Below are 26,486 nucleotides of genomic sequence, written 5' to 3'. Positions count from 1 at the left end.
GCAAGCAAATAAAGAAGGATATGACAGAAGTAAGGGGTAGTAGCTGGTGTGACTTTTAAAAACTATATAATTAGAAATACGGGATGGTAAGATTTGGTCTTTCAAAGTCTTAAGACAACGAGATAGCTATTTAAGAAATTTTAAGTAAAATTATACTGAAAAATATATGATTTTGTTTGGGTGCTAGCCGCGCAATTGCGCGGGCCACCCAACTAGTTATATATGTAAGTACCAAAATTACATATGTAAGTTAATTAATGTATGTAGATGTAAATTGCTTGGTTTTCTTTTTCTTCTAGCATCATTGACGTGATTAACGTCCGGTGACTAACGTGCGTTGATATGTTTTCATTTGAACCGCACTTGGTGGTGGCTTGAAAATCCGACTGATTTTCTACGAAAAATCTGTCGAATGATTTTTAGACAGCAAAAAAAAAAACTAGAGTGTTTGTGATAAACACCAAGGAGCAGGAGAGATTCCTAACATCGACGGCGCGTGTGTGGGTGCATCAGGAAGGATGGGAGGAAGATAGATAGTGATTAGGTTTATAATACTTGGAGCAATAGCCGTTCAAAAATGACTAAGATTTAGTCAAAGTTGGGGGAAGAGTTATACCTTATTTTACAGTTGAGAGATGCAATTCTACTGAGGAAAAGAGGTGAGGGAAGAAAAATAAACTTATTCCGGTCCAAGCACAGCAGCTTCTCAACTTCTCCACGTTTTCTTGATGTATGCGGAAGCCCATCCCACTGATCTGGCCCAACTGGATTGCAGCCAAAATATTGGTTCCCTTTCATTTCTCCTTGAATAAGTCCACTTGACATCCCTCAACTTTATGTCGAGTTTGTATGACGCCCCTAATCCCCAATACCAGAAATATCGACCCCTCAAGTGTTTAAAACCGTGCAAAATAAATCTCTTGACAGTATAGATCATATTTTCCCGGTTTTTGCTGGCGTGGCATATGTCGGGGCTCATTTGTTAGTGACCCTTATCTCTTCACCTATCTCTCTCCCTTCCCCTATGTTCCCATCTCACCAGGGCAGCGGCCGGTGGTGGACTAAGGAGCAACAGCCGGCGGTAGACGGTGAGGAGCGGCAGGTTGGCAGCCGATGGGGAGGACGACACGAACGACGAGCGGCGACGGCATCTTGGTGATGCGCTGCACGATCCCGTAGTACATGTGGTAGGTGTTGTTGGGGTTCACCACCATCCCAGGGAGGAACAGCAGTAGCTCCGGTGTCCTCGGCCTCTCCAACGTCACGATTCTGCCGCTGGTAAGCCCATTCTTCTAGGCTGGTTTGGGGAGAGGGGGGGTGTTCTTGGCAATGAAATCGTTGAGGCTGACCTCGCCGGCAGGGAATATGTTGGTGAGCCCCATCATCTCCTTCTCGAATGTGTCCAGATCCACACCCTCCACAGTCGGCGCCTCTGTGGGCTTATCCCAAGAAATGGTGGTCGTAGTGGATGGTGGCGCGGCAGGAGAATCGAAGGTGAGCTCCTTGCGGATGCCGACCTCGTCGTTGCAAAGTTCGCAACCAACGACGACGTCGGGAATGCGGAAGGACACCGAGGAGGTTGGCGAGGGAGGGGTAGGTAAACGATGTGGTGAGGAGGACGTGCCATCCTCCTCACCGTCCGCCGCCGGTCTCTAGGGCCTGCTCTGCCTCGAGGGCTATCCAGTGATTGCAAGTTCGGTTCTATATTTCGGACCGCACCGGCAAATCAATATATCGACCGAAATTTTCGGATTTTATCAAATGTTTGTTGAATTTGGTCAAAGTTTATTTAAATCCAGTCAAAATATGTAGAAAGTTCAATCCGAAAAGTGCCGAAAATCACGAAATTTTGTAAATTTTGGTCCTACCGAAATTGAAAATGCAAACCCTGGGGCTATCCGCCGCTACGTGTCGGGGCCACCGAGTCAACGCTCCGTTCGAGGCCGCGCCGTCACTCTGCCACGAGGCTAGACCGCCGCACATGTTGGGGTCACGCCCAGAAATTTAGCCCAAATTTTCAGACTATTTTGTGTATTAAATCTCTGTCCAGGACCAGCCAGGGTACACAAAACGACAAGTAATATACAGTTCCAAACGTAAATAAAGCGTAAAATACTTACAGAAAAGGCACTTAGTCCTCACACCGAAACAAAAGCAGCAGCAGCGAAAAAGGCAATCCTAGCGGGGCTTCAGCTCCACTCCACAGGCAAAACTCAACTGGGGTCTGAGCCTTGGTCCTCTAACTCCATCTTCAGCTCAGAAGCACTACACTTCTGAAAAGGGGGAATAATAGCAAGACTGAGTACAACCACCGTACTCAGCAAGCCACACCAACGATGCAGACGTGCAAGGGGATACAAGGAGGGTTTGTGGCTATTTGCATGAAGGCAGTTGTAAAACACTTTATTGAGCAAAACAGTAAAACTGTTGAGTAATTAAAGTAATATTGAATCTCCACTGATCAACGCTACCCCACGTTGAACAGGCCCAACCAACCCACCTGAACTACAGTGTATTGGGTCGATTTATTAAGATGGGACTAATCACGGTGAATCTGGTCGACCGCCCATAACCGCGGGCACGGCTATTCGAATAGTTTTACTCTGATCAGAGGTGTACAACTGTACCCACAAGACACAGCCCCACGACACGTTTCCGTGCGCCGACATGCCACCACGACATACCGGAAAGAGGCCGTGACAGGACCCTTCGCATAACCCCCTCTAACCAAGCACACCACACCTCAGGTTTCACCCCCACTCCTCGCAAGGCAGCGGGCAGTCCCCTCTCGTGCCTAGGTGAATCCGGAAGCCGCATAGGCCGTCGCAGGGCCCATCCAAACTCCATCACGCCCACCCTTGCCTGGATGCGTTGGCTAGAGGAAAGCTACACTACAAGCCCAGCCGTTGCCCACGCTGGCTTGTGGTAAGTACGATAAGTTCTTCCAGGGCATCCCGCAAACCGGTCCTTAACTGCCATGGGTGCGACCAGCAAAACCATGCACCCACAGCCCACCATTCAGTCGCATTTTAGTTGGATAATTACGACCATGAAGCATGGCCAGATGTCTCGAGCACGCGGCTCAATCTGATACTAAAAGGGTCTAATACTGTAATTATCCCATCAACTGAGCTAGTGGTAATTAAGCATGGCTAAGCATATAGTTCTAGCTAAGTCACATAAGTAACATGAGCTAGTCGATTCATTACCCAAAGTTGACAAAGAACAGATATCAAGTAAACATGGCACAAGCGAGCAGATAGGTAATACCCTGACCCCATGTAATTAGCAAAATATGCATATTTATTTGCAAACAGTAAAACATTTGTAAATTGGGATCAACATGCTCAAGGGGAATGTGTGACTTGCCTTGCTTCTTCACTTTGATCTTCCGAACTCTTTTCCTCGCGACCGCGGTCTTCCGAAACGACGGAAACTACACGCTGGCACGCAAAACGAGGAAAAACTCTAATAAAAACCAAGGAAACAGTACATAAAAACTAAACAAACATGTAGAGCTCAATTTTAGATGAATTTTGCAAGTTGAATGGCTCAATTCGGAGTTCGAATGAATTAGATATGAATTTTAGAAGTTTTGAGCCATTTAAATGAATTTCTAGAATTATCATCGAATTATGACGCAATTATTATTTATTTTTACAAAGGAAATGGTCCTCGCTGACGTCAGCAAGGGGCGGCCGGCGCCGACACGCGGGCCCCACACATCAGCGAGTCAAAGGGGGAGGGCGCACGGTGGACATGGTCCAGACGTGCCTCGGGTGCGCGTCCACCACGTGGACGGCCCAGATCGGCCAAGGCCGATCGGACGGCTGGGGACAGCCGGGCGGCGCGGCCTGGCCAGCGCTCACACAAAGCTGGCGGCGGCGGCGGCCGGGACCGAAGCGACGGCGGTACACGGGCCGGGCGGCCACCGGCGGCGGCGGCACGGCGTGCGCAAGCACGGGAGGCGGCCGGCCAAGGGGAATAAGAGGGAGGGGAGAGGAGTGCTCACCGAGGGCGGCGACGGCGAGACGACCACGGAGAGGCGACCGGCGGCGGAAAGGATGGCGGCGGTCGGCACGGGAGGCGACAAGAACGGCGTTCCGATGACGCCCGACCACGGCGGAGCCACGGCCGAGGGGCGGTGGGATGCAGCGAATGCGGTGGAGGCGGTGGCGCGGCGTGAAGTAGATGGGGATGGCGGCAAGAGGCGGCCGGTTGGCGGCAGTTAGTGGTGGGGCTCGGGTTTGCGGCGGGAATGGTGCTTCGGGGGTGGATTTGAGGAGTGGGCCGGTGGCCGGGATGCGGCACGGAGCGGCGGCGCTGTGGGAGGCAGCCGCACGACCGGGCGAGGTCGGTATCGCCGGCGGGGAGCGGCTGGAGACGGAGGGAAGAGCGGCGGCTCGGTTTTCACGGTGGGGTGGTATTTCGGTGGTGGTTTGGGGGAAAAAGGAGTGGAGGACGGGGTAGAGCTTGGCAGGGCGTTGCCGACGGCGCAAGCGGCGAGGTGCGGCGACGACTAACGCGGCGGCAGCGGCCGGCTGAAGGCGGTGTGTGGCGGTAGTGGCTCGGCCTCGCGATGGGAAGGTGGTTCCGGCGGTGGAGGAGGGAGATGGAGTGGATGCCGGGGTGCGGCACGACGCGGCGGAGCTGTCGGTGCAAGCGGCGCGGCGCGGCGGCGGCTACAGCGACGGCGGCGTGCAGCCGGAGCTTGCCGGAAAGCGGCGGAGCGCGGGAGCAACGTGGGGAGAGCGGTAGGGAGTGCAGCGGGTTCGGGAAAATTGGGGAAATGGGAAAGGAGACCACGGGGATCGTTTTTATTGGCTCGGGGCGGTGGGATCATGGCCGCGGAGGGCGGAATCGACCGGCAACGGTCTTCGGAGTGGGCTCCGGCGACGTGGGCGAAGTGGGGTGGTTCGGCGCCGGTTTTGGAGGGGGAAAGTGGGGGAGGAGAGTGGAGGAGGTGGGGCGACGCGGTCCCGCGGTCGGGGCGAGCGCGCGGGTGGAGGAGGAGGCGGAATCGGCGGCGACGTGGGGAGGCCGTGGCGGCGGTTTCGGCTGAGGGAGCCGGAGGTTAGGGATGGCCCTGACAGGTGGGACCCACCTGTCGGTGGCTCGGGGGGAAGGAGAGAGGAGGAGACGGTTGGGGGAGGCCAAGTAGACTTGCGCGAAGGAGGGGGCAAGCCGGGCCGATGGCCCAAAGAGAAGGGAGGAGGGGAAAAGGAGGGCGGCCGGGCCCAAGAGGATGGAGGGGGAGAAGATCTTGGGCCGAAAGCGGCCCAAAGACAAAGAGGGGAAATTTTATTTGTTTTCTTTTTATTCTAATTGATGCAATGATCTTTGTGCTATTAAAACTATTTCTCGAGCTCCGAAAATTCACGGAAAATTCCGGAGAGTACATTAGGGCACAAAGAATATTACAAAATATTCCCGGCCAATGATTTTTAAAGGAAAATTTCAAATTCTCCCATTATTTCACTTGATTAAATTGATTTATCTTTTATTTAATTTCTAGAAAATGCATTATTTAATGATTTTTAAACCCGAACGAAAATCGGGGCGTTACAGTCACCCAGCCGGCGCGCCGTCGCTCCGCCTTGAGGCGGGCTGCCACCGCTCCGTCCCTAGGGATGGCAACAGGGCGGGGCGGGGACGGGTTGGATAAGAACTCCCCCGCCGCCACTCCCTGCATTTGCCCCCTGCCCTCGGCCCCGCAGGGACATCCGGGTGAAAATCGTTCGCCGGCCCTAGCCTCGTAGGGGACCCGGCGGGTGAGCGGGCCCCCGTATCACCCGGGGTGCACAAGGCTGCCAATGTTGAACGGCAACTCAGAAAGAATGAAAAGATGGCATGAGGTGTTACTAGTCCAGTCAGTAATCAGTAATCAATGGATCACAAATTCACAATTAGTAGTAATATGCATTCTAGGTAGGGGACGGCTAATGGACGCCTAGCGATCACCGGCCCACCCCTCCCCCTATATGCTACCTTCTCTCTCCCTTTCTCCTCCCCTTCTTCTCTTCTTACTACAGTACACCATATAATTTTAAAAAATAATAAAACAAAGTTGGAAAAATTTATGTATAGAAATACAAATACTATACATAAAAAAATTGAATTCAAATTCAAATTTAAAATGGGTATGTAAACTTTTGATTTATAAACTTTAGATCTATAAACTAATATTTGAATTCAAATTCAAATTTGAACGGGTGTAAACTTTTGACTTATAAACTTTGGGTCTATAAACTAATATTTGAATTCAAATTCAAATTTGAATGGGTATGTAAACTTTTGACTTATAAACTTTGGGTCTATAAACTAATATTTGAATTCAAATTCAAATTTGAAACGGGTATGTAAACTTTTGACTTATAAACTTTGGGTCTATAAACTTTAGGTGTATAAACTTTAGATGTATAGAAATATTATATATAAAAAATATTTGAATTCAAATTTAAATTTGAATCGGATATATAAACTTTTGACTTATAAACTTTGGATCTCTAAACTTTAGATATGTAAATTTGAGGTGTATAAACTTTAGATGCATAAATTTACTAAAATAGGAAAGTATTACGGTACCAAAAAAGGAAACCAGGTGGAGGAAGTGGGATTCGGATCCAATCGCCCTGGGCGATCGCTCGCCCAGTAGCAATTCCCTTCTAGGTAGCCGGATGCCCAAATACACATAAACACAAGTACTAATGTAGTTAAGTGGTATGTATGATAAATACACAACTACCAACTCACAAGCAAAGCAGCAGCCAGCCAATTAGCAGTATACTAGTAGCTTTGCTCGAGGTTGAGGAGCTGGTCGCAGGAGTCAAGCTTAGCTCGAGGTTGAGGAGCTGGCCACAGGAGTCAAGCACTTGGACAGTCGGATGGCAGACCTGCAACGCGCGGCGATGGCGCTCCACTCCGGCTCGATGTTGCGGGCTCCGGCGCTCTGGTCGCCAGCATCGCGCTCCGCTTCACCGCCACGCCGCCGTCGCCGCCGCACGCAATGGGCGCCTGGGAGCTACCAAACTGATTTAGGGTTATCGATTCTTCAGATTTTCTTTTAGGAATAAGTTCACTTTAGGTCCCTCTATTTGTCGTCCAGTCCGATTTTCGTCCCTTGACCGTAAAACCGGGTATGACCCATCCCCAACTTACGAAAACCGGTTAAACGTGGTCCCTCGGCGGTTTTGAAGGCGGTTTTGGCTGACGTGGCGCCTACGTGGCTTGTTTGACTAGGTCTTCATCCCAAGTGGCATTGACGTGGCGCTTACGTGGCAATTATATCTCGGAAAAATAATAAAAAATGTGGCCCCACATGTCATCTGTAAAAAAATAATTTTAAAATAGTGGGGTCCATGTGGGCCCCACATGTCAGCCACACTCCTCTCTTCTTCCCTCTCCCTTCTCTCTCTTCTTCCCTTTTCCCTCTCTCTCTCCCCTTCCCGGGCAGCGGACGGCGTGGGTGGGAGGCGGAGCAGGCGAGCTCCGGCGGTGGCGGAGGGCGTGGTCGGCACCGCCCCCTGACCGGAGCACCACCGGTCCGCGTGAAGGCAGATCTGGGGAGGTCCGGCAGCCAGCGCTACGGCAGAAGCTCATCTAGATGCTACTCGACCCCAACCCGGGCACCCGCATCACCGTCCCTGGCCTTCTCGAGACGCCGTGGTTCCGAAAGACAGCGCCCGTCCCGCGCCCCATCATCGCCGACCCCGTGCCGACGCCGGTACACGCATGGCAATGCCGCCCGAGGTCTGCACGCGGTTCCACCTAATCTCCCTGTCTGAGGGCTTCGACCTGTCGTCGCTGTTCGAGCATGACCCCGCCGTGTCGCCAGGGCGAGCCACGGCGCGCGCGGGCAGCACGCGGTTCGCGACACGGGAGGCGGCAAGCGGCGTGGTCACGCAGCTAGAGGCGCTCGCGACGGGCGGCGCCACGCCCACGCGCGTGGCGAGGAGCGGCGCGCGCGGGGTGCGGCTCGCCATGGCGGCCGATCGACGTCTTCAGCGTGGCACCGTCGTTGCTCGTGGTGGTCCTGGTGGACGTCAAGAAGGATGGCGGTGACACTATGGAGTACTGGTCGTTCTGCAGCGAAGAGCTCCGGCCGGAGCTCAAGGACATCGTCTGGTCGCCGGTGGCGACCTGACGACACGGCGGGACGTCGCTGCTGCCATTATTGCACGTCATCGAATCGTATCCGTTGCTATCCAATGGGGTGCATTATTGTTTGGTGCCGGGGTGATGTCTGGCTCGCTCGTTTGTCCGTAGCAACTCGAAGTCAATGGCTGCTGTAGCCTGCTAGTGTTGCTGGCTAGAGTAGCTTGCTGCCGCGGATGTAGTAGTAGGTCGGTATCAAGATCATGGGCCTTTTCATCTCCAAACGGCGAGGGCGGGGACACGGCGGTGGAGGCGGCGAAGCAGGCCATCGCCACCGGGCACGTGGAGGCCAAGAGCGCGGCGAACGGCGTAGGCCTCACCACCTTGGAGAAGGGCGGCGGATGGCTAGGTGAGCGGCGCGCAAGAGAGAGATGGCTGCCGCCACCCCACACGCCTCGTGCGCCGTCGCCCGCCGCCGGCCATGCGCTGTCCATCTCCGCGCCGCCCGCCGCTGCCGCGGTCCGCCGCCGCCTGCCGTGTTGGACGCCGTCTGGCGAGAGGAGGGAGGAAGATGGGGAGAGCCGGAGAGAGGAGGAAGAAGAGGATTGGATTTGGTCATTTGAGAATGACATGTGGGGCCCACGTGGGCCCCACCATATTTATTTTTAGCTGACATGTGGGACCCACCATTTTTAAATTATTTTTTTTCTATGGCTGACATGTGGGTCCACGATTTTTATTATTTTTCCAATATATAATTGCCACGTCAACGCCACATCAATGCCACGTGGGACGGAGAACTAGTCAAACAAGACACATAGACGCCACGTCAGCCAAAACCACCTTCAAAACCGCTGAAGGACCTCGTTTGCCCGGTTTTCGGAAGTTGGGGGACGGGTCGCACCCGGTTTTGTGGTCAAGGGATGAAATAGAGGGACCCAAAGTGAACTTATTCCTTTCTTTTATACTATGCTGGGCTGTTGGGATGTTGGGCTATTGGGCTGACCTTTGTGGGCCTATTTCGCACAAATTTTAACGACTGGGCTACATACCCTGGGGCCCCGCAGGTACCCGCGGGTGGGAATAGCCACCTGCCCCCGCCCCCGCATAATTCCGTGTCACGATCAGTCAGCGAGATTCGAGATTCAGACAGATATTGGAAGCAGGAATAGAGGAAGAAGACGAGTTCAGGGAAGAATTTGATAGCAGGAAGAGAGAAGATTTGAATTGAGTTGAGATATTTTTCTATTACAAGCCATCTCTCTCTCCACTGCCGACCTTTATAGCACAACACTATTAGGTCTCTATCACTGACTCTGGCCCCAGCCGATAGCTACTGGACCCACACTCCACCCATATATCTCGTGTTGGGCTTGGGTTGCCTTACGGTGCGCTTCATGGACCTCAACTGTTGAAGGAGTAGAAATAGACTCCGTGACATTCTCCCCCCGTTGAGATGAAGCTTGTCCCCAAGCTTCTGAAGTTGGAAAGCGTCGACGCATTTCTTGGAGGTTCTCCCAAGTAATGGCGCGAGGTTCCTCTCCGGACCACAGAATTTGAACTTGAACCACCATCTTGGAGCCCTTGCGAATGAGACGGTGATCCAAAACCTGAAGAGGAACAGATGCATGCTCTGCACTGGAATCCAAGACGGGCAAAGTAGGTTGCACAGACTCAGTTGGCGCTAAAGCATGCTTGAGCTAAGAAACGTGTACTACTGGATGGATCAAACTGCTTGATGCAAGAGCTAAGTGATAAGCCACAGTGCCATCTTTGGCCAAGATCTGAAAAGGGCCATAGAATCTAAAAGATAGCTTTCGGTTGGCACGAGTAACAACTGATTGCTGCACATAAGGTTGCAATTTGAGATATGCCCAATCACCAATCTCAAAAGACCGCTCCGAACGTTTCAGATCAGCCTGAGCTTTCATGCGAATCTGTGACCGCAACAGATGTTCTTTGATAAGAGTTTGCATCTTCATACGATCCTGTAGCCAATCCGATAATTCGGACGATGTGCAAGCAGCGTCAATAGATAGTCCAAAATACCGTAGCTTGTGTCCATATAGAACCTCGAATGGTGAAGTGCCCAAAGAAGAATGAAACAATGTATTGTACCAATATTCTGCTAATGCCAACCAACGACTCCATTGACGGGGGCAAGCGTGGACAAAACAGCGAAGAAAAGTTTCCAAGCACTGATTCACGCGTTCCATTTGGCCGTTGGTCTGAGGATGATAAGAAGAGATCATACGCAATTGTGTTCCGGCCAATTGGAACAAAGAAGTCCACAAGGTACTAGTAAAAATGCGATCCCGATCAGAAATCAAGGACTGAGGCATGCCGTGCAGACGATGAATGTGTTGCATATACTATTCTGCCACTTCCAAAGCTGTGAAGGGATGAGATAAAGGGACAAAATGGGCATATTTGGAGAATTTATCCACCACCACAAGAATGCAATTGAAAGAAACATAGCGGGACAAGCCTTTGATGAAATCCAATGAAACTATTTGCCAAGCGTGATTAGGAACTGGCAATGGTTGTAACATACCAGGGTACTTAACGTGTTCCGATTTGGCCTTCTGACAAATTTCACAGGCTTGCACAAATTCAACCACAGAATGACGTAAGCCTGGCCAAGCAAACATTTGCTTAATCCGTTGACAAGTGATAGCAGTGCCTGAATGGCCCCCAATAGCAGCAGTATGAAGGTTGGCCAAAATCTTCTGTTGAAGGCTGACATTGTTCCCAATCCACATTCGCTAATCATAACACAACACTCCATTTTTCAATGTATAACGAGGCACAGAAGCACCAGCAATACACAGCGTCTGAACTTTACTAGCAGCATCTGGATCGTGCTGATATCCTGCCACCACCTCCTGAATCCAATCTAGAACACAAGTAGACAAGGCTGATAGTTCAACAATCGCATTCTCAGGATAGCGAGACAGAGCATCAACCACTCTGTTATTTGTCCCTTTTTTTGTATATGATCTTGTAACTCAAACCCAACAACTTAGTCAGGGCCTTATGTTGCCAAGGTGTGGATAAACGTTGATCACGGAGAAAAGCCAAACTGCGATGATCAGTTTTAATCAAAAACTCATCATGCTGTAAGTAAGGTCGCCATTTTTCCACTGCCAACATAATAGCAAGACTTTCTTTCTCATATGTCGAAAGACCCTGATGGCGCGGACCCAATGCACGACTGAGAAACGCAATGGGATGTCCATTCTGCATAAGTATTGCGCCAATACCTTTGTCAGAAGCATCTGTTTCCACCACAAAAACTTATGTAAAATCTAACATTGCCAAAACTGGTGTAGAGACAAGAGCATGTTTCAAAGCCTGAAACATAGCTTCTTTATCGGAAGTCCAAACGAAAACTTGCCCTTTTCGCAACAGATTAGTGAGTGGTTTGCTGAGGATGCCAAAATGTCGAACAAATTTGCGGTAGTAGCCCGCTAAGCCCAAGAAACTACATAAATCCTTGACAGAAGTTGGAGAAGGCCAATTGCGAACGGCATGAATCTTATCCTAATCAGTAGAAACACCATTAGGGCTAATGATGTGTCCCAGATATGCGAGTCGTTGCTGAGCGAAAGAACACTTGCTCTTCTTGACTTTAAGTTGATGACGATCCAATATCTGAAAGACCTGTTGCAAATGCTGAACATGTTCCTGAAGAGTTCTGCTATAAATGAGAATGTCATCGACGAAAACCAACACACAACGTCTCAGCAAGGAAGATAGAATACTGTTCATAACTCCCTAAAAAGTAGCCGGGGCACTGGTGAGGCCAAAAGGAATGACTCTGAACTCAAAATGGCCACTATGAGTCTTGAATGCTGTTTTATGTTCATCATCAGGATGCATACGAATCTGGTGATAGCCGGCACGAAGGTCCAATTTGGTAAACCATTGAGCACCTGCTAGTTCATCCAATAGTTCATCGATGATTGGTAGTGGATACTTATTCTTAATAGTAATAGCATTCAAGTGACGATAGTCAACACAAAAACGCTACGACCCATCCTTCTTCTTGACTAAAAGCACTGGAGAAGAGAATGGACTGGCACTAGGCCGAATTATTCCCTTAGTGAGAATATCCTGAACTTGAGATTCAATCTCATCCTTCTGAGCAGGTGTGTACCTATATGGTCGCACATTCACTGGTTGAGCACCATGAATCAAGGGAATGGTGTGATCATATGGTCGCGAAGGAGGCAAACCAGTAGGCTTATCGAAGACAGTTGCATAATCTTGCAATACCTTCTGGACCACTTCAGGAATTTGCTCGACTGTAACTGGTGTTGACAATTCACACAGTTGCACTAGATGGGCCACTGCATGACGATCTCCAAATGCTTGCATCTGTCTAGGAGTGGCTAAAGCACAAGTATTTACTGCTGGTTTGATTCCACACAGAGTGATGGACTGCCTGTGAGCACTGATAGTTAGAACTCTGTTACACCAATCAACTGTCATTGGACTATGGGTAGCTAACCAATCAATGCCTAAGATCATATCAAAACTGGTCAAGGGAAGCACACGCAAGTCAGTGCGAAAAGTGTATCCCTGCGTGAACCATTCACATTGAGTCACAATCGAATCACAGTGTAAGACACCACCACTAGCCACCTGCACTTTCAGTGGAGTTGGAAGAGAATGCAGTCCTGATAATCCAGTAGCCAATTTGCTACTAATGAAGCTGACCGAACTACCCGAATCGACCAAAATCAGCACCTCAAAACCTTGAACATAGCCCAGAATTCGCATAGTTCCCACAGATTCCACCCCTTGTAATGCAAGTAAAGAGACAACCATTAATTCTGACCGTGCAGGGCTCTCGACATCTAAGATATCAGCTGAAACACTGTCCTGGGGATCCTGCAAATGGGCAAACACCTCCTGAACCGCATGCAGTTGCACAGAATTAGCACATTTATGATTGTGAGACCATTTCTTTGCACAGATATAACACAATCCTTGAGCCTTGCGGTAAGCACGAAGAGTAGCCATTTTGTCAGGGGATGGTACAGCCTTGACTCCATCAGATTTAGCTTCAATACTACCAGATGGTCGGGGTGGTGGCAACGGCAAAGGATAAGCTCTTTTGACCTGAGCTCGAGTAGGTGCACCACCATCATAACGCTTGAAATCAGTCGGACTCTTAGCCATCTCCTCTTCTTGTAATGAAGCAAGAACAAAAGCAGTCTCGAGGTCGCGAGGCCGATGAAGTATAACTGCACCCCGAATCTCTTTTCTTAACCCATTGGTGAACTTATGAGTGAAATATCTATCATTAGCCGCTAGGTCATAAACCAAGAGCTGATTGGCTAATTCATCAAATTTCTCATAATACTCCTGAACTGTGCCTAACTGCTTTATGGTGTCCAATTGCCCCAAAACCCAATCATGCAAGTTTATGTCAAATTTACACGCTACTGCACCACAAAACTCTGCCCACCCTAGATAACAAACATGAGCACGAGACGAATGTAACCAGGAAGCTGCTCTACCTCGAAAATAAATGGTGGCAATTCGTACCCACGGATTTGGAGATGTATCGCAAACATCAAAATAATGCTCGCATTTCATACGCCAATCCTGTGGGTCCGAACCATCAAAAATCGGAAAATCCAACTTAGGCATTCGATGATTGAAGGACTTTTCCCAAAATTGCGTCCCAAAATTTCCCTCACCACTCTCCCAATTCCCAGCAAAATTAAGATGAGAGGGGGTGGCATCGTACGTACTCTTGATCGGAGTCAGGACCAGGGATGTGACCACCCCCGATGCCCTTCCCCGGAAATTTTGTGGTGCGCGGTGGCCATTGGCCCACTTCTCTGCTCCTCCCGCTGCAGTCGTCTCCTTCGTCGGCGAAGCGGGCGTGGGAAGCAGCGACGCCTTCCTTTCCTCATCCGTCAACGGAACTCGAGGGGAAGATGCCGCCGTAGAAGTTTGCACCGCCTTGCCGAGGAGATCAACTTGCTGACGAAGTTCGCCGACCTCCTCTCGCAGCTCCTGCACGGCCTCCTCCACTTGTGGCCTCCAGTTGTTCATGCCTAGATCCAGCTTGACGATGGCAGCTTGTGTCTCAACCTGAGCCCGATTCAACACTACGAGCGACTCCTGGATCCGGACAAGCACCTTGCCGAAATCGATGGTTTGCTTTCCATCGCCTCCACCTGCAGCTGCAGCCGAGATGTGTAGCGTGGCTTCTCCAGGATTTGAGGCTCTGATACCAGAATGTCACGATTAGTCAGCGAGATTCATGATTCAGACAGAGATTGGAAGTAGGAACAAAGGAAGAAGACGAGTTCAGGGAAGAATTTAATAGCAGGAAGAGAGAAGATTTGAATTGAGTTGAGATATTTTTCTATTACAAGCCATCTCTCTCTCTCCACTGCCGACCTTTATAGCACAACACTATTAGGTCTCTCTCACTGACTCTAGGCCCAGCCGATAGCTACTGGACCCACACTCCACCCATATATCTCGTTTTGGGCTTGGGCTGCCTTGCGGTGCGCTTCAACTGGACCTCAACTGTTGAAGGAGTAGAAGTAGACTTCATGGCATTCCGGGGCCCCGCCCCGATGGACCCGCGGGGTGAAATTTGCACTCCCCCCCCCCCCCGCGCCCCCGTAGGGGGGCCGTCGCTGCTCCCCTCGAGACTGCACCGTTGCTCCACCATGAGACCGGGCCGGCGTCGGGGCCACCACCCAGCCGCCGCGTGCTCCCCCTCGAGGTGACGAACCTGCCGCTGGCGGTGGACCCGGCCGTCATCAACCTCCGCGAGGATGGTTACAAATGCCGCGCGCGCGAAAGACAGCAAGTGGCCGACTCTGGAGCTGTGGTGGAGTGGTCACAGTGCTTGCGCGGTAAAAGTGGCGGTTGATCGCTCACTAGCTACATTCACTCTCAGCCCACCGAAACCCATTTCATTTCCACGTACGATTTATACTTCTTCCGATCCTCACCATTAATTAATCCACCTCCTCCTAGGCCTAGCTCTGCATCGATCTGTCCGTGCGGGATCAGAGGAGGAGCTAATAAGCTAGGTAGGTAGGTGAAGAAGAATGGTGAAGATCTGCTGCATCGGGGCGGGGTACGTGGGCGGCCCGACGATGGCGGTGATCGCGCTCAAGTGCCCCGACGTGGAGGTGGTGGTGGTGGACATCTCGGCGCCGCGGATCGAGGGGTGGAACAGCGAGCGCCTCCCCATCTACGAGCCCGGCCTGGACGATGTCGTCAGGCAGTGCCGCGGCCGCAACCTCTTCTTCAGCACCGACGTCGAGCGCCACGTCGCCGACGCCGGCATCGTCTTCGTCTCCGTCAACACCCCCACCAAGACCCGCGGCCTCGGCGCCGGGAAGGCCGCCGACCTCACCTACTGGGAGAGCGCCGCCCGCATCATCGCCGACGTCTCCCGCTCCGACAAGATCGTCGTCGAGAAGTCCACCGTCCCCGTCAAGACCGCCGAGGCCATCGAGAAGATCCTCGCCCACAACAGCAAGGGCGGCAACATCAGGTACCAGATCCTCTCCAACCCGGAGTTCCTCGCCGAGGGCACCGCCATCCAGGACCTCTTCTCCCCGGACCGCGTCCTCATCGGCGGCCGCGAGACGCCCGAGGGCCGCGCCGCCGTCGCCGCCCTCAAGTCCATCTACGCCCGCTGGGTCCCCGACGACCGCATCATCACCACCAACCTCTGGTCCGCCGAGCTGTCCAAGCTCGCCGCCAACGCCTTCCTGGCGCAGCGCATCTCCTCCGTCAACGCCATCTCCGCGCTGTGCGAGGCCACCGGCGCCGACGTCACGGAGGTGGCCAACTCCATCGGCAAAGACTCGCGGATCGGGCCGAGGTTCCTCTCCGCGAGCGTCGGCTTCGGCGGCTCCTGCTTCCAGAAGGACATCCTCAACCTGGTGTACATCTGCGAGTGCTACGGCTTGCCGGAGGTGGCCAACTACTGGCACCAGGTGATCCGGATCAACGACTACCAGAAGAGCCGCTTCGTGAACCGGGTGGTGTCCTCCATGTTCAACACGGTGGCCGGCAAGAAGGTGGCCGTGCTGGGCTTCGCGTTCAAGAAGGACACCGGCGACACGAGGGAGACGCCGGCGATCGACGTCTGCAAGGGGCTCGTCGGCGACAAGGCGGTGGTCAGCATCTACGACCCGCAGGTGACGGAGGAGCAGGTGCAGCGCGACCTAGTGATGAACAAGTTCGACTGGGACCACCCGCGCCACCTGCAGCCGATGAGCCCGTCGTCGGCGAAGCACGTCGCCGTGTCGTGGGACGCCTACGAGGCGGCGCGCGGCGCGCACGCCGTCTGCATCCTCACCGAGTGGGACGAGTTCCGCCGGCTCGACTACCAGCGGATGTACGACGCCATGCACAAGCCGGCCTTCCTCTTCGACGGCCGCAACGTCGTCGACCCGGACAAGCTCCGCCGCATCGGCTTCGTCGTCTACTCCATCGGCAAGCCGCTCGACCACTGGCTCAGGGACATGCCCGCCGTCGCCTGATCTTTTTTTTTTCTTTTCTTTTCTTCAGTTCAGATTTCTCAGGGACATGCATAGAAGTAGCACCGTTACAGATTTTCGGTTTTTTTTTACGTTAGATTTATATGTGATATCCATTGCACATTCAACCTTCTAGCGTCTTCCGTAATTTGTAATAAGTTTTTGCTCTAGTTTACTCTATCCGTTTTCTAAAACATCGCGCAAAACCTCTATTTCTACAGGTGCTTAGTTGTCGGTGGTTCGACAAACACGTGCAAAAAAATATTTTTCTATACCCGTGAATGGTTTTTTCGCATTAATTACTACTTACTACATCCTAAAATAAACATAGTACTCCCTCTTGTTACTAATATATTATGTCTTTATATTAAAATTTATTGATGACCAGAGGTAGCAAATTTTTTGTGTAAGTTATTACTCTAAACAAATAGGAGGAGACTAGGGATCGGACGTTCGATCGATAGTGTTTCACCGTATATGAAAAAGTTCTATTAGATGTTTTCCTACTCAGTAAATTTTTTTTCAACAAAAAAAGTATTTCACATGTTTCATTACTAAGAAAAATATTTTATTGCTTGATGAAGAATGTTTTAACCAAATATAACATTGAAAAAAGCTAATGGCAACATCAAATAAGACATAGCCATCATGTGAATCGTCCCAATAAAATAGAGTGAAACACTCTAAGACAAACCAAATGCAACAAAAAGAAACAATGTACTGCAACAAAGCCTACCCGTCTGCACCAATATACGCCAGTGACGTCTCACCCCGTCTCATGTCCAGCCTCCCCACGGCGGTGCTGCCACTGCCGGCTAGCTTGGAGCTCTCTCCGGCCACGACGCATTCCGCTCAACCTCGCACGAAGCCTGCTCACGGCACAGCATCCACAAAGCCTACCCCTCGTGTGGCTCTGCCACTGCCGGCGATCTCGGAGCCCTCTCCAGCGATGGTGCCTTCTGCTCCACTCCGCAAAGAGCATCTTCATGGCGCTGCAGCCGCTACCAGGGAGCTTGAGGCCCTCTCCGGCGCCGCCTCTGCCTGCGGTTCCCACCCGTAAGCCTCCTTCTCGTGTCTCCACCTGTCTCCTCCTCGCGACGGCGGCGATGACGAGTTTGGGCTTCCACGAGATTGGATCCTCTCCGACACAACGTGAATCATAAAATTAGAGAAAGGAGATGAGGTAGAGGAAGAGGAAATGGGGATTTTCGAAAGCATTTTCGAAACAAACACATACGGATATGCTCATTAACCTACTCACTATTCAGTTTTGTGAAGTACGTATCTTTTTCTTTGACCAATCCAATACGAATCCGAATCTGAAGTGAACTAGCTGGCCGGAACTCAACGTTTTATAAACCCGCCACGCCAACCTAGCTTCCTCCTTGCTTAATTAGCTTACGATCGAACTCAAGATCTTAATTCTTACGATCTCAGCTAGCAGCCGGCCCCGATCGAACAAGGACCGAACGAGAGCACCTCGATCGAGAAGAGAAGCAAGATGGATCTATTACCTGCGAAAGTGATTTCATCTCTCGAATGGATATCCCTTGTTTCTTGCATGCCAACTAAATAGTCATAAAAAAATTTAGAAAATTTTGGTAAGATATATTAATATGAAATATATCACTCCACAAACATGTTAAAATTTAAATTCTACAAGTTGTAACAAAAATAACAAATATAGCTGCGAATGTACGATAGATAACTATTTTCAGTTTATTTTGTTCTTTTCGTTGTAACTTGTAGAAGTTAAATTTGCTCTGCATATTTATGGAGTGATATATATTTTATATTAATATATGTTGTTATTTTATTTAAAAAAATTGATAACTATTTAGATGAGATGTAAGTAAAGAGGGGACATCCCTCTCTATGGATGAAAATCCATATCCCTATTACCCGACGACATGATCGCGGAGGTCCTCCGGCGACTCCCACGGTCCCACTGGGCAGCCTCGCCGCATGCCGCCGCATCTGCACGTCGTGGCGCGCGGCCATCGACGACCGCCTCCGCGAGGACCTCCTCCCGCTCTCCCTCGCCGGCATCTTCCTCAACCTCCACGACCTCTTCTACCCCACGCAGTTCTTCTCCTGCCCCACCACCACGCCACCCGGCGGCGGCGGCGGCGCCGTCTCCGGCAACGTCGACTACACGAGGCGCAGGTCCACCTTGCCCGACTGCCACATGCCCTCGATCAACATCACCGACCACTGCAACGGCCTCGTGCTGGTCAACAACTGCGTGACCTACCCGGCGACACGGCGGTGGGAGCGGCTGCCAGACTGCCAGTTGCCACGCCGCCACCCGCGCCACGTCGCGAGCACGGCCTCCGCCAGGTTCGCCGCCGTCCGCGAGCACCTCGTGTTCGACCCCGCCGTGTCACCGCGCGGCTAGCTACGAGGTGTTCCTGATCCCTCACGTTGCCCCTCGCGAGCGCGAGCGCAGGCGCAGGCGCAGGGACGATGAGTTTTACCCCACGAGCGATGGATCGGAATGGCCACCGTCGCCGTTTTTCTTGTCCGTCTTCTCGTCGGAGACGAGGCAGTGGGAGGGGAGGCGCTTCGTGCGGGACGGGCCGCCAGCGGGCACCGTCGCTGCCATGAGGCTGCATCACGCAAGCGAAGTAGGCACAGGTATTCACTGCCAAACTAATTTTGTCATGAGGTAATTAATTTCTAAATCCTTCACACCTAAAAACGAGATTTGGAGATTTTTTTTTTTAAGAAGAAAGATTTTGGAGAAGAGTCGTCCTCCAAACATTTTTTTTTAAGAAGAAAGATTTGGAGGGACAGATGCCCTTTCAAACTATTTTTAAGAAGAAATTTTGAGCGTGTTGAGTATTGAACGTGAGAAACCAAACACCCCTTACCACTGTACTATCAAGTGCATCTCTAATCCTTTACTCCTTAAGCATTATTTTCACCTCTTTTATTCATTATATTTATGGTAATTGATGTTGGTTGTTTACTCTTATGATCTAGTAATTAATTACTAATTTTTGTTCTTGGTATATGTTATTTTTTTCTCCCAGAATATCATTGTCAAGTGAAGTACCAAGTCATCGGACCGCCGTTAAGTTTTGATGTGTGCAGATACAAAGAATTTCATTTAGGACGATCAGAGAAGGGTGTGTATTTTGCACTTTTGAGTTCAAATCAACTTTTGAAGAATCGTGTGGCCAGATAGGTTGGGTATTAAAGCTTGACAACAACCTTAAGCCCATTTAGCCACATTTCAAAGATGGCAAAATTAAGTGATGATGGACCATGACCTTACAAGATATTGATTATTGCGAGGATCCTAATGAAGACGACGATGCACAAAGTCAAACAGTACAAGCAGCATATTATGATTGGGACTTTGACAATGGTGCTAAGTCTATCGATATTCAAGATAATAGTGTTCAAGGGTGTCATAGAGGTTTTGGCTTCCTTGCATTCCATCCTTTCAAAGAGGTGGTTTTCCTACATTATAGCTTGGAGAGAGAACTAGCCTATAATTTGAACAGCTTCAAGGTTCAAGACTTGGGTAACTTATGCCCGAAAGATTATGGATTTGACACTGAACCATATGTAGAATCTTCTTTTCCATACCATGCTGGATGGAGGTGTTTCCTGAAGAACAAATTTGATATTTAGGATCTTTTTTAGTTGTAATCTGTTCCTAGAACAGAACATAGCCTACTCAAATTGAATTGCACACTAAAGTGCTCATTGTATTGTGCTAATGAAATGTATTGACTGACCATGTCCCTGGAAATGTAATTGCACTTTAGTATGACTTGCCTATTATGGAGTCACCTGCAAATCTGTATATAGCCCATTATTCATCTAGTATTGAATTTTGCGGGCAAGCATAATAAAACAATAATTTTGGAACCACAGTGAGTGCAGCTTCATATTTTGCTTCTAGTTTTGGTTTTCAATCAGAGAATGCAGCTTATATAGGCTATTTGGTCAACTTCATCCATAATAAGAATAGCACATTCTTTCATAGTTTCATGGCATCCGGTATTCCTGAAGAGCATTAGTAAGCACAAGGAAAATACGACATACCCTGTGATCTAAAACACAGCAATCAGCATAACAGGTAAGTTAAGATATTGATGGGTATTTGCAGATCAAAAGATGGCTGTACCAACAAGAAAGACTTCATGCATTACCTTTTGGTAGCTTAACCGGAAAATTTGTAAGATCCCATAACTTGTCATGTTTCATTTTAATACTTCTCTGAAGATAAGTAATGAAGAACAAATTAAGTTAAAAAGGGTTTTGCTCCAGAGTCCAGACATCCAGTTCCTATGCCTTAGAAGCTACAGACAGAACTCCTAAAAATCAGGTCATTTTAAAGAGTGAGAAAAAGTATAACTGTGCCTAAAATTTCTCAACATCCTCAGTATGAGGGACAAATATGAAGTCAAGTTCCAGGGCTCAACTACATCTAGGTACATTCACTTCTGAAATCAACCGACAAGTTAAGCCAAAGCGAGCCAAGCTCCTTCAAACACAAATGCTATTGTGATTTATGCCCCAGCTTGAACTTTTGAAGCACGTCAGAAAATATCACAATGAGAGTAAAATGAAATAAAATTAATCACTCAAATAATGCTGTCCACTTGAAGTAACCAAGGAATTCAAATCGTGAGATTGTCAAAATTGTAACCCAAATAAACTTCTAAGCCATGAAGTGAAGATAAGATCACAAAACTTTGTACTCAGTTACCTGGAAAAATATAAAAATCAAACAAATACTTGTCGATGCTTTTCTTAAACCGATATAACTTTTGAACTCAATAAAATGCTCTGAGTCAGATCAAGGCATCCGCATGACACACAAAATGAAGTCATTTGTTGCGTAAGGTTTTATCAACCTCAATACATGCATAAAAATTATGTTGTTTGGCTTGAGCCCCTGAGAAAATATTGGTTTGAAATGCAAACAATTCATGCAAACATACTGAAACATATTCCATATACCATGACATTTAAGTATTGAAGAAGTAAAACTGCAGAATATATTGCGTCAAAAAAAAACTGCAGAATATACTGCGTACTTAACAAAGATAAATACAGGCATGAGCTGAACTAGAGTGGAATCCATACAAGGTGAACCAAAATATAGCTAAAAATAAGCAATGGGCTGAACCAGTTTGGGAACAATAGCAACTGCTACAGAAGCATGTGGCAAAAAATAAAAGTTAACTACAACAACCTGAATAGGACAGCTCTCCCATTGGGAACAACTAAAACTTGAATCACATCCCACACTGCAAACAGAAGCACGTCAGTATACCGAAACAGGGCATCAGATTCTAAAAACTAGTTTTGCAAAGTCAATGTAAAGAGAGCATTGGTGGTATCATATTCTTGATTCTTCAACTATCTATTAGTAACCAAAATGTTGTTGCTGCCCCTTGACTGGTGCAGAAACTGTACACATTTCAGACAACACCCATCATTCGCTCACTCTGAATGCTGCTTGCAACCCACCATGGGTTCAGTTCAGACTCTGTCCTTGTACTGCTGCAGTCCCTGTTACTGAGAGCTGGAAGGTTGAGTTCATGCAACTCATTTTGCACTTCAAGCAGCTGTTTTCTTGATGGAGTCACAGAAGTTTTGGGAAATGTTGCAACCTTTTTATGAGCAGGAACACTGTGGGACTTCATGTGGCCTCCCAATGCAGATCCAGATGCCAAGACCTTGCCGCAGAGCCTGCACTCATGGATAGCTGTTGCCTTCAACACATTTGAAAGACTGCCAAACTTGATCTCCTCATAAGAACTTGAATTTTCTGGCTTTATCAGCTCAGTATCACCAGTTACACCAAGACGATAAGAACTCGGCTCCATCTCAGTCTTCTGCGGACCGCATTCCAAGCTTCCATCCATCTGAGGATCTTCATCCAGAGAATCTGAGCCCTTGTAAGCATCTTTTGAAAGCATCACAAGAATGCAGGCAGCATCCTCCACCTGTGTCCCATGTGTCACCACCACTACCGGGGCAGGGAAAACGTCCATGCGGATCCTCTTCGACCTCGCTCTCTTACAGTGAGCATAAGATACAGCAGCAAAACCATGGTCACCATCATCAACACCGCAGAAATTAGCAGAAGAAGTCTTTCTCGATGCCCTCTGCTCCACCATCACCATCTTCCTCCCATGGTGGCCATGCGCCTTCATGTGCATCGACAGCGCGTCGCAGGAGTGGAAAGCCTTGAAGCACAGCTGGCATTCGGCCTTGGGGGCCAGCGTCCATGGCTCGTCGTCGCTGGAGGCGTGATCCGGCTGGCTCTGCGGCGCCACCGGCCTCTGGCGGCACCGCTCCCGGAAATCGTACCTGCTGCCGGAGGCACCAGTGATCGGTGGAGCCTTTCTCGGGCTCGGCGGCGGCTTCTTCTTCCTGCGCCTGGTGCTGTGGAGGTTCATGTGGCCTCCAAGTGAACAATATGAAGGGAAGCTCTTGTTGCAGAGCTTGCACCAGCGCTGCTTTTCTGCTTGTGCCATGCCTGAACGGTGACAAGAATTGAGGTAAGAACGGGCACAACAAGATGATCAGAGCACGCATGCAAGACACGATTGAAGTGTTGTTACACATGGACAGCTAAATCCTGCTCCTTTACAGCATTTTCGGAGAAACTAAGATGCATCTGAGCAGTTTTTAGTGCCAAAAAAAGATCTTATTTTTTAGTGGCGGAAAATTAATTTGGGAAAACCCTTTCGTTTTGAAACTCGATTCCCTTTCCCAAAAAAAAAAACTCTATTCCACCTTACTCTGCGAAATTTATTGAATTGCATAAAAAATATGTATTTTTATCTCCCCGTTGTCGAGATTGTTACATCAAAATGCTCAAGTACGGAAAAAAAATCAAGGAATGGAGGGAGCAGAGCTAAAATCAGAGAGAAAGTAAGAGCGGCCACAAAAAGATGATCGGAGCACGAAACGATTGAAATGGTACACAAGGATAGCTAAATAGTGCTTCTTTGCAGTATTTTCCGATAAAACAGGACGCATCTGAGCAGTCTCTTAGAGCCGAAAAAACACCTTTTTTAGTAGTGGAAAATGTATAAAACTTGTCCTTTTGAAACTCGATTCGATCTTAGTCTGCATTTGTTGAAATTTTGCTAAAAAAGCTTCAAACTTGTTGCCCCCATTGCCGAGATTGTTCGATCAAAATGCTCAAGAACGGCAATAAAACCAAGGAATGGAGGGAGCGGAGCTCAAATCATTGGACACACAACCGAATCACTCAAGAAACCCACTAACAAAAACCCACACGTCATCCAAGAACAGGGCTAGGGTTCAACTCGATTGTTAGCAAAAAAAAGCTTTCATCTTTGCCACGAAGCGAGCAAATCAAGAACCCCCCAAATCAGTGCACAACTGCAAAAAAGAAAAAAAAGAAAAGAAAAAGATAGAGAGAGGCTAGGCAAAGAAACTAAAACTAGAAAACCCACCTCCAACTCCAATCTCCTCGAGTGGGATGCCTCGACGGGGAGCCATGAAGAGAGAGAGAGAGAGAGAGTGAGTGAGTCTTGGAGGAGTGGCTCCGTTCGCTGGATGGTGTGGTGTGCACTGCGGTGAGCAGGTGAGGGAGAGCCGGAGAGGGAGTGAGGAGAGTGGAGAGAGAGGAGGAGGAGGAGGCTTGGGTTGGAGGCAAAAACTGGGGGGATATGGGGGAAAATTTTCTAGTGCGCGGCTGCGCGCCCGTTGCGATTGGAGGAGGATATTTGGAGGCTTTGGAGGGCGTATAATCGGACGGCCCAGATCGGGCCAACTGCTGCCTGCAAGTGCACAGGCATGAACGAACGGACCGTCGCGTCTTGCGCTTTTTGGAAGGATGTTTTTTGATGGGAACTTTTGCTGCAAATGCTTTTTATTGTTGGGAGATTTTTTGTCTAGGGCTCTAGGCCCACTCTTCTCGTTTTCATCGCCGAATTATCGCCGTGGATTATTTGGTCCATATGTCTTTAAAAATATCTTTTTTTAATAAAAAACTTTGTTATGTTATGTTGTTTAGATCGCTTTTTCAAGTTATGTATTCGATTTATTTCTCAAAAATTTACTTTTTCTTTATCAATTAGATAATCTGCGGCAGTGAAATATGGACACTCACCGTTCCTAAATATTTGACGCCGTTGACTGTTTTAAACATGTTTGACCGTTCGTCTTATTCAAAAACTTTTTGTGAAATATATAAAACTATATGTATACATAAAAGTATATTTAACAATGAATCCAACGATAGGAAAAGAATTAATAATTACTTAATTTTTTTAATAAGACAAATGGTGAAACATGTTTAAAAAAATCGACAACGTCAAATATTTAAGGATGGAGGGAGTATCTTTCAACCACCGTTTTAGCCAATTTTGCATTTTAGTATAACTATTGTTAACAGTGAAATTTGGTAAACCCGGAGTAGTCATCGGCAGTCAGCATCGACTTCGAAGTCCTGAGATTAGCCAATGAGAGTTGTCAAGTCGGATTCTTGCTATATTCGGTTAAGGAAATCGATCACCTAAAGGAAGCTTATCCAGCAGAGACCGAGTTCAAAGAGAATGCGGCATGGCAAGTTATCTATTAATTAAGAATAGTTTATTAGTTTCCTTTTATCTTTAGGAAAGTTTCTTTCTTGTCCGACAAGGACTTGTATCAACCCATGGGTATAAATATGTACGCCCGAGGTCTATGTAATCTATCTTCACGATCAATATAATTCGGCGCATCACCACCTTTTACCTTTTCTACTTTATTTCATCATCCGGCGGGACTTGGCACCTGACGCGGGGCTGCATCGGTGTTCGATCTCCGGCTAAGGGGTAAGTCCAATGTTCCGCCGGCCCGGGCAATTGTATCGTTTACGTCGGCGTCGTTCAAGGCTGCATCAGTACATTCGACCTCTTGGATTGCTCTGGTTTGGATGATATATTTGCCTACCTATTTATCATATGTCTTTGTTAATCTAGTCTTAGCATATCAATTTAGCTCTATCGGCTGCTTCTCGTTTTAGGGTTTCTGCCGGTATTGGCTAAATCGCGTTGCTAGATTAGATTAGCTTAGACATCTACCACACTGAAAACTCAGTCAACGGCTTGATTGTCTAGATATTATATTTCTTTTCATACTTAGTGCTGCATCAGTTAAGTTTGATCTACTAAGTCGTGCTTAGAACCACAATCTCTAGCCTGCTTCTTGATTGCCAATAAGGGTTTCATCGGGGTTTCAGCCGGTGAGTTATCTGGACGTTGCATCGGCTCATAAGGATTACATATACATATAAGTTCGATTTAGCCGATGACAACAAAAGTTTCACTGTTTAATCTAATCTTGTGGATTTCATGACATCGGACCTCCAGCCGATGTATGCTTTTAACCTTCGGATCGATGCTTATTTATCATATCATTATTTACCGATTGGTTTATACTGGATTATATTGTTATTTTATTACATCATCATCAGCCGATTGCCTTTATATCATTATCTACATTGGACATATAGCCGATTGCTTAAGCCCTATCGCTATCGGCTGGTATCAACATCGGCTATTATCGGCTATCGGCTGGAACTACTCCATCGGCTTGTCAGCCGATCGGCTGTTTTGTCTATTATTTGCATATCTTGTCAGTTGCATGATCAAACTGACTGGCACGCCCGCATCTTTCCAACCTTTGGACCTGCACTAGAGCTAAGCAGATCTTCCAGGCCGATGTGTTCGATTTTTTTCGTCAACAACTATAAAATAACACACCCAGTGTTCCTGTATAGCGCCCAATACTGGGAGTAACAAATTTACTTGTGTATTTGAGTACCAATTACCAAATATATTTATTGGTAAAATTGTCAATATTGCCACA

The 26,486-nt window shown here is 48.6% G+C and overlaps 2 protein-coding genes and 1 long non-coding RNA gene across 3 annotated transcripts; 1 reads left to right on the top strand and 2 right to left on the bottom strand.

Moving 5' to 3' along the window:
* Positions 1-1,024: 1,024 nt before the first annotated feature.
* LOC4333410 (UDP-glucose 6-dehydrogenase 2-like) lies at positions 1,025-16,822 on the top strand. The gene is made up of 2 exons (NM_001418362.1): positions 1,025-1,278; positions 15,109-16,822. The coding sequence occupies exon 2, from the start codon at positions 15,183-15,185 to the stop codon at positions 16,629-16,631; it is 1,449 nt and encodes a 482-aa protein (NP_001405291.1). The 5' UTR covers positions 1,025-1,278; positions 15,109-15,182; the 3' UTR covers positions 16,632-16,822.
* Positions 2,004-5,142, bottom strand: LOC136355855 (uncharacterized). Its single transcript, XR_010740379.1, has 3 exons — positions 4,013-5,142; positions 3,370-3,443; positions 2,004-2,273 (listed from the first exon to the last, which is right to left on the bottom strand). It is a non-coding gene; the product is annotated as an uncharacterized lncRNA (long non-coding RNA).
* Positions 16,823-21,628: 4,806 nt separating the features above from the next.
* On the bottom strand, positions 21,629-24,324 carry LOC107280366 (zinc finger protein ZAT9-like). The gene is made up of 2 exons (XM_015774499.3): positions 24,086-24,324; positions 21,629-23,136 (listed from the first exon to the last, which is right to left on the bottom strand). Exons 1-2 carry the CDS (start codon positions 24,129-24,131, stop codon positions 22,073-22,075), a joined length of 1,110 nt encoding a protein of 369 aa, XP_015629985.1. The 5' UTR covers positions 24,132-24,324; the 3' UTR covers positions 21,629-22,072.
* Between the last annotated feature and the right edge of the window lie 2,162 nt (positions 24,325-26,486).

The sequence above is a fragment of the Oryza sativa genome, chromosome 3 (assembly GCF_034140825.1).
Source record: "Oryza sativa Japonica Group chromosome 3, ASM3414082v1".
In the NCBI taxonomy this organism is placed as follows: Eukaryota; Viridiplantae; Streptophyta; class Magnoliopsida; order Poales; family Poaceae; genus Oryza; species Oryza sativa.
Note: the sequence above shows the minus strand (reverse complement) of the source record. Positions and strands in the feature narration are given on the sequence as shown.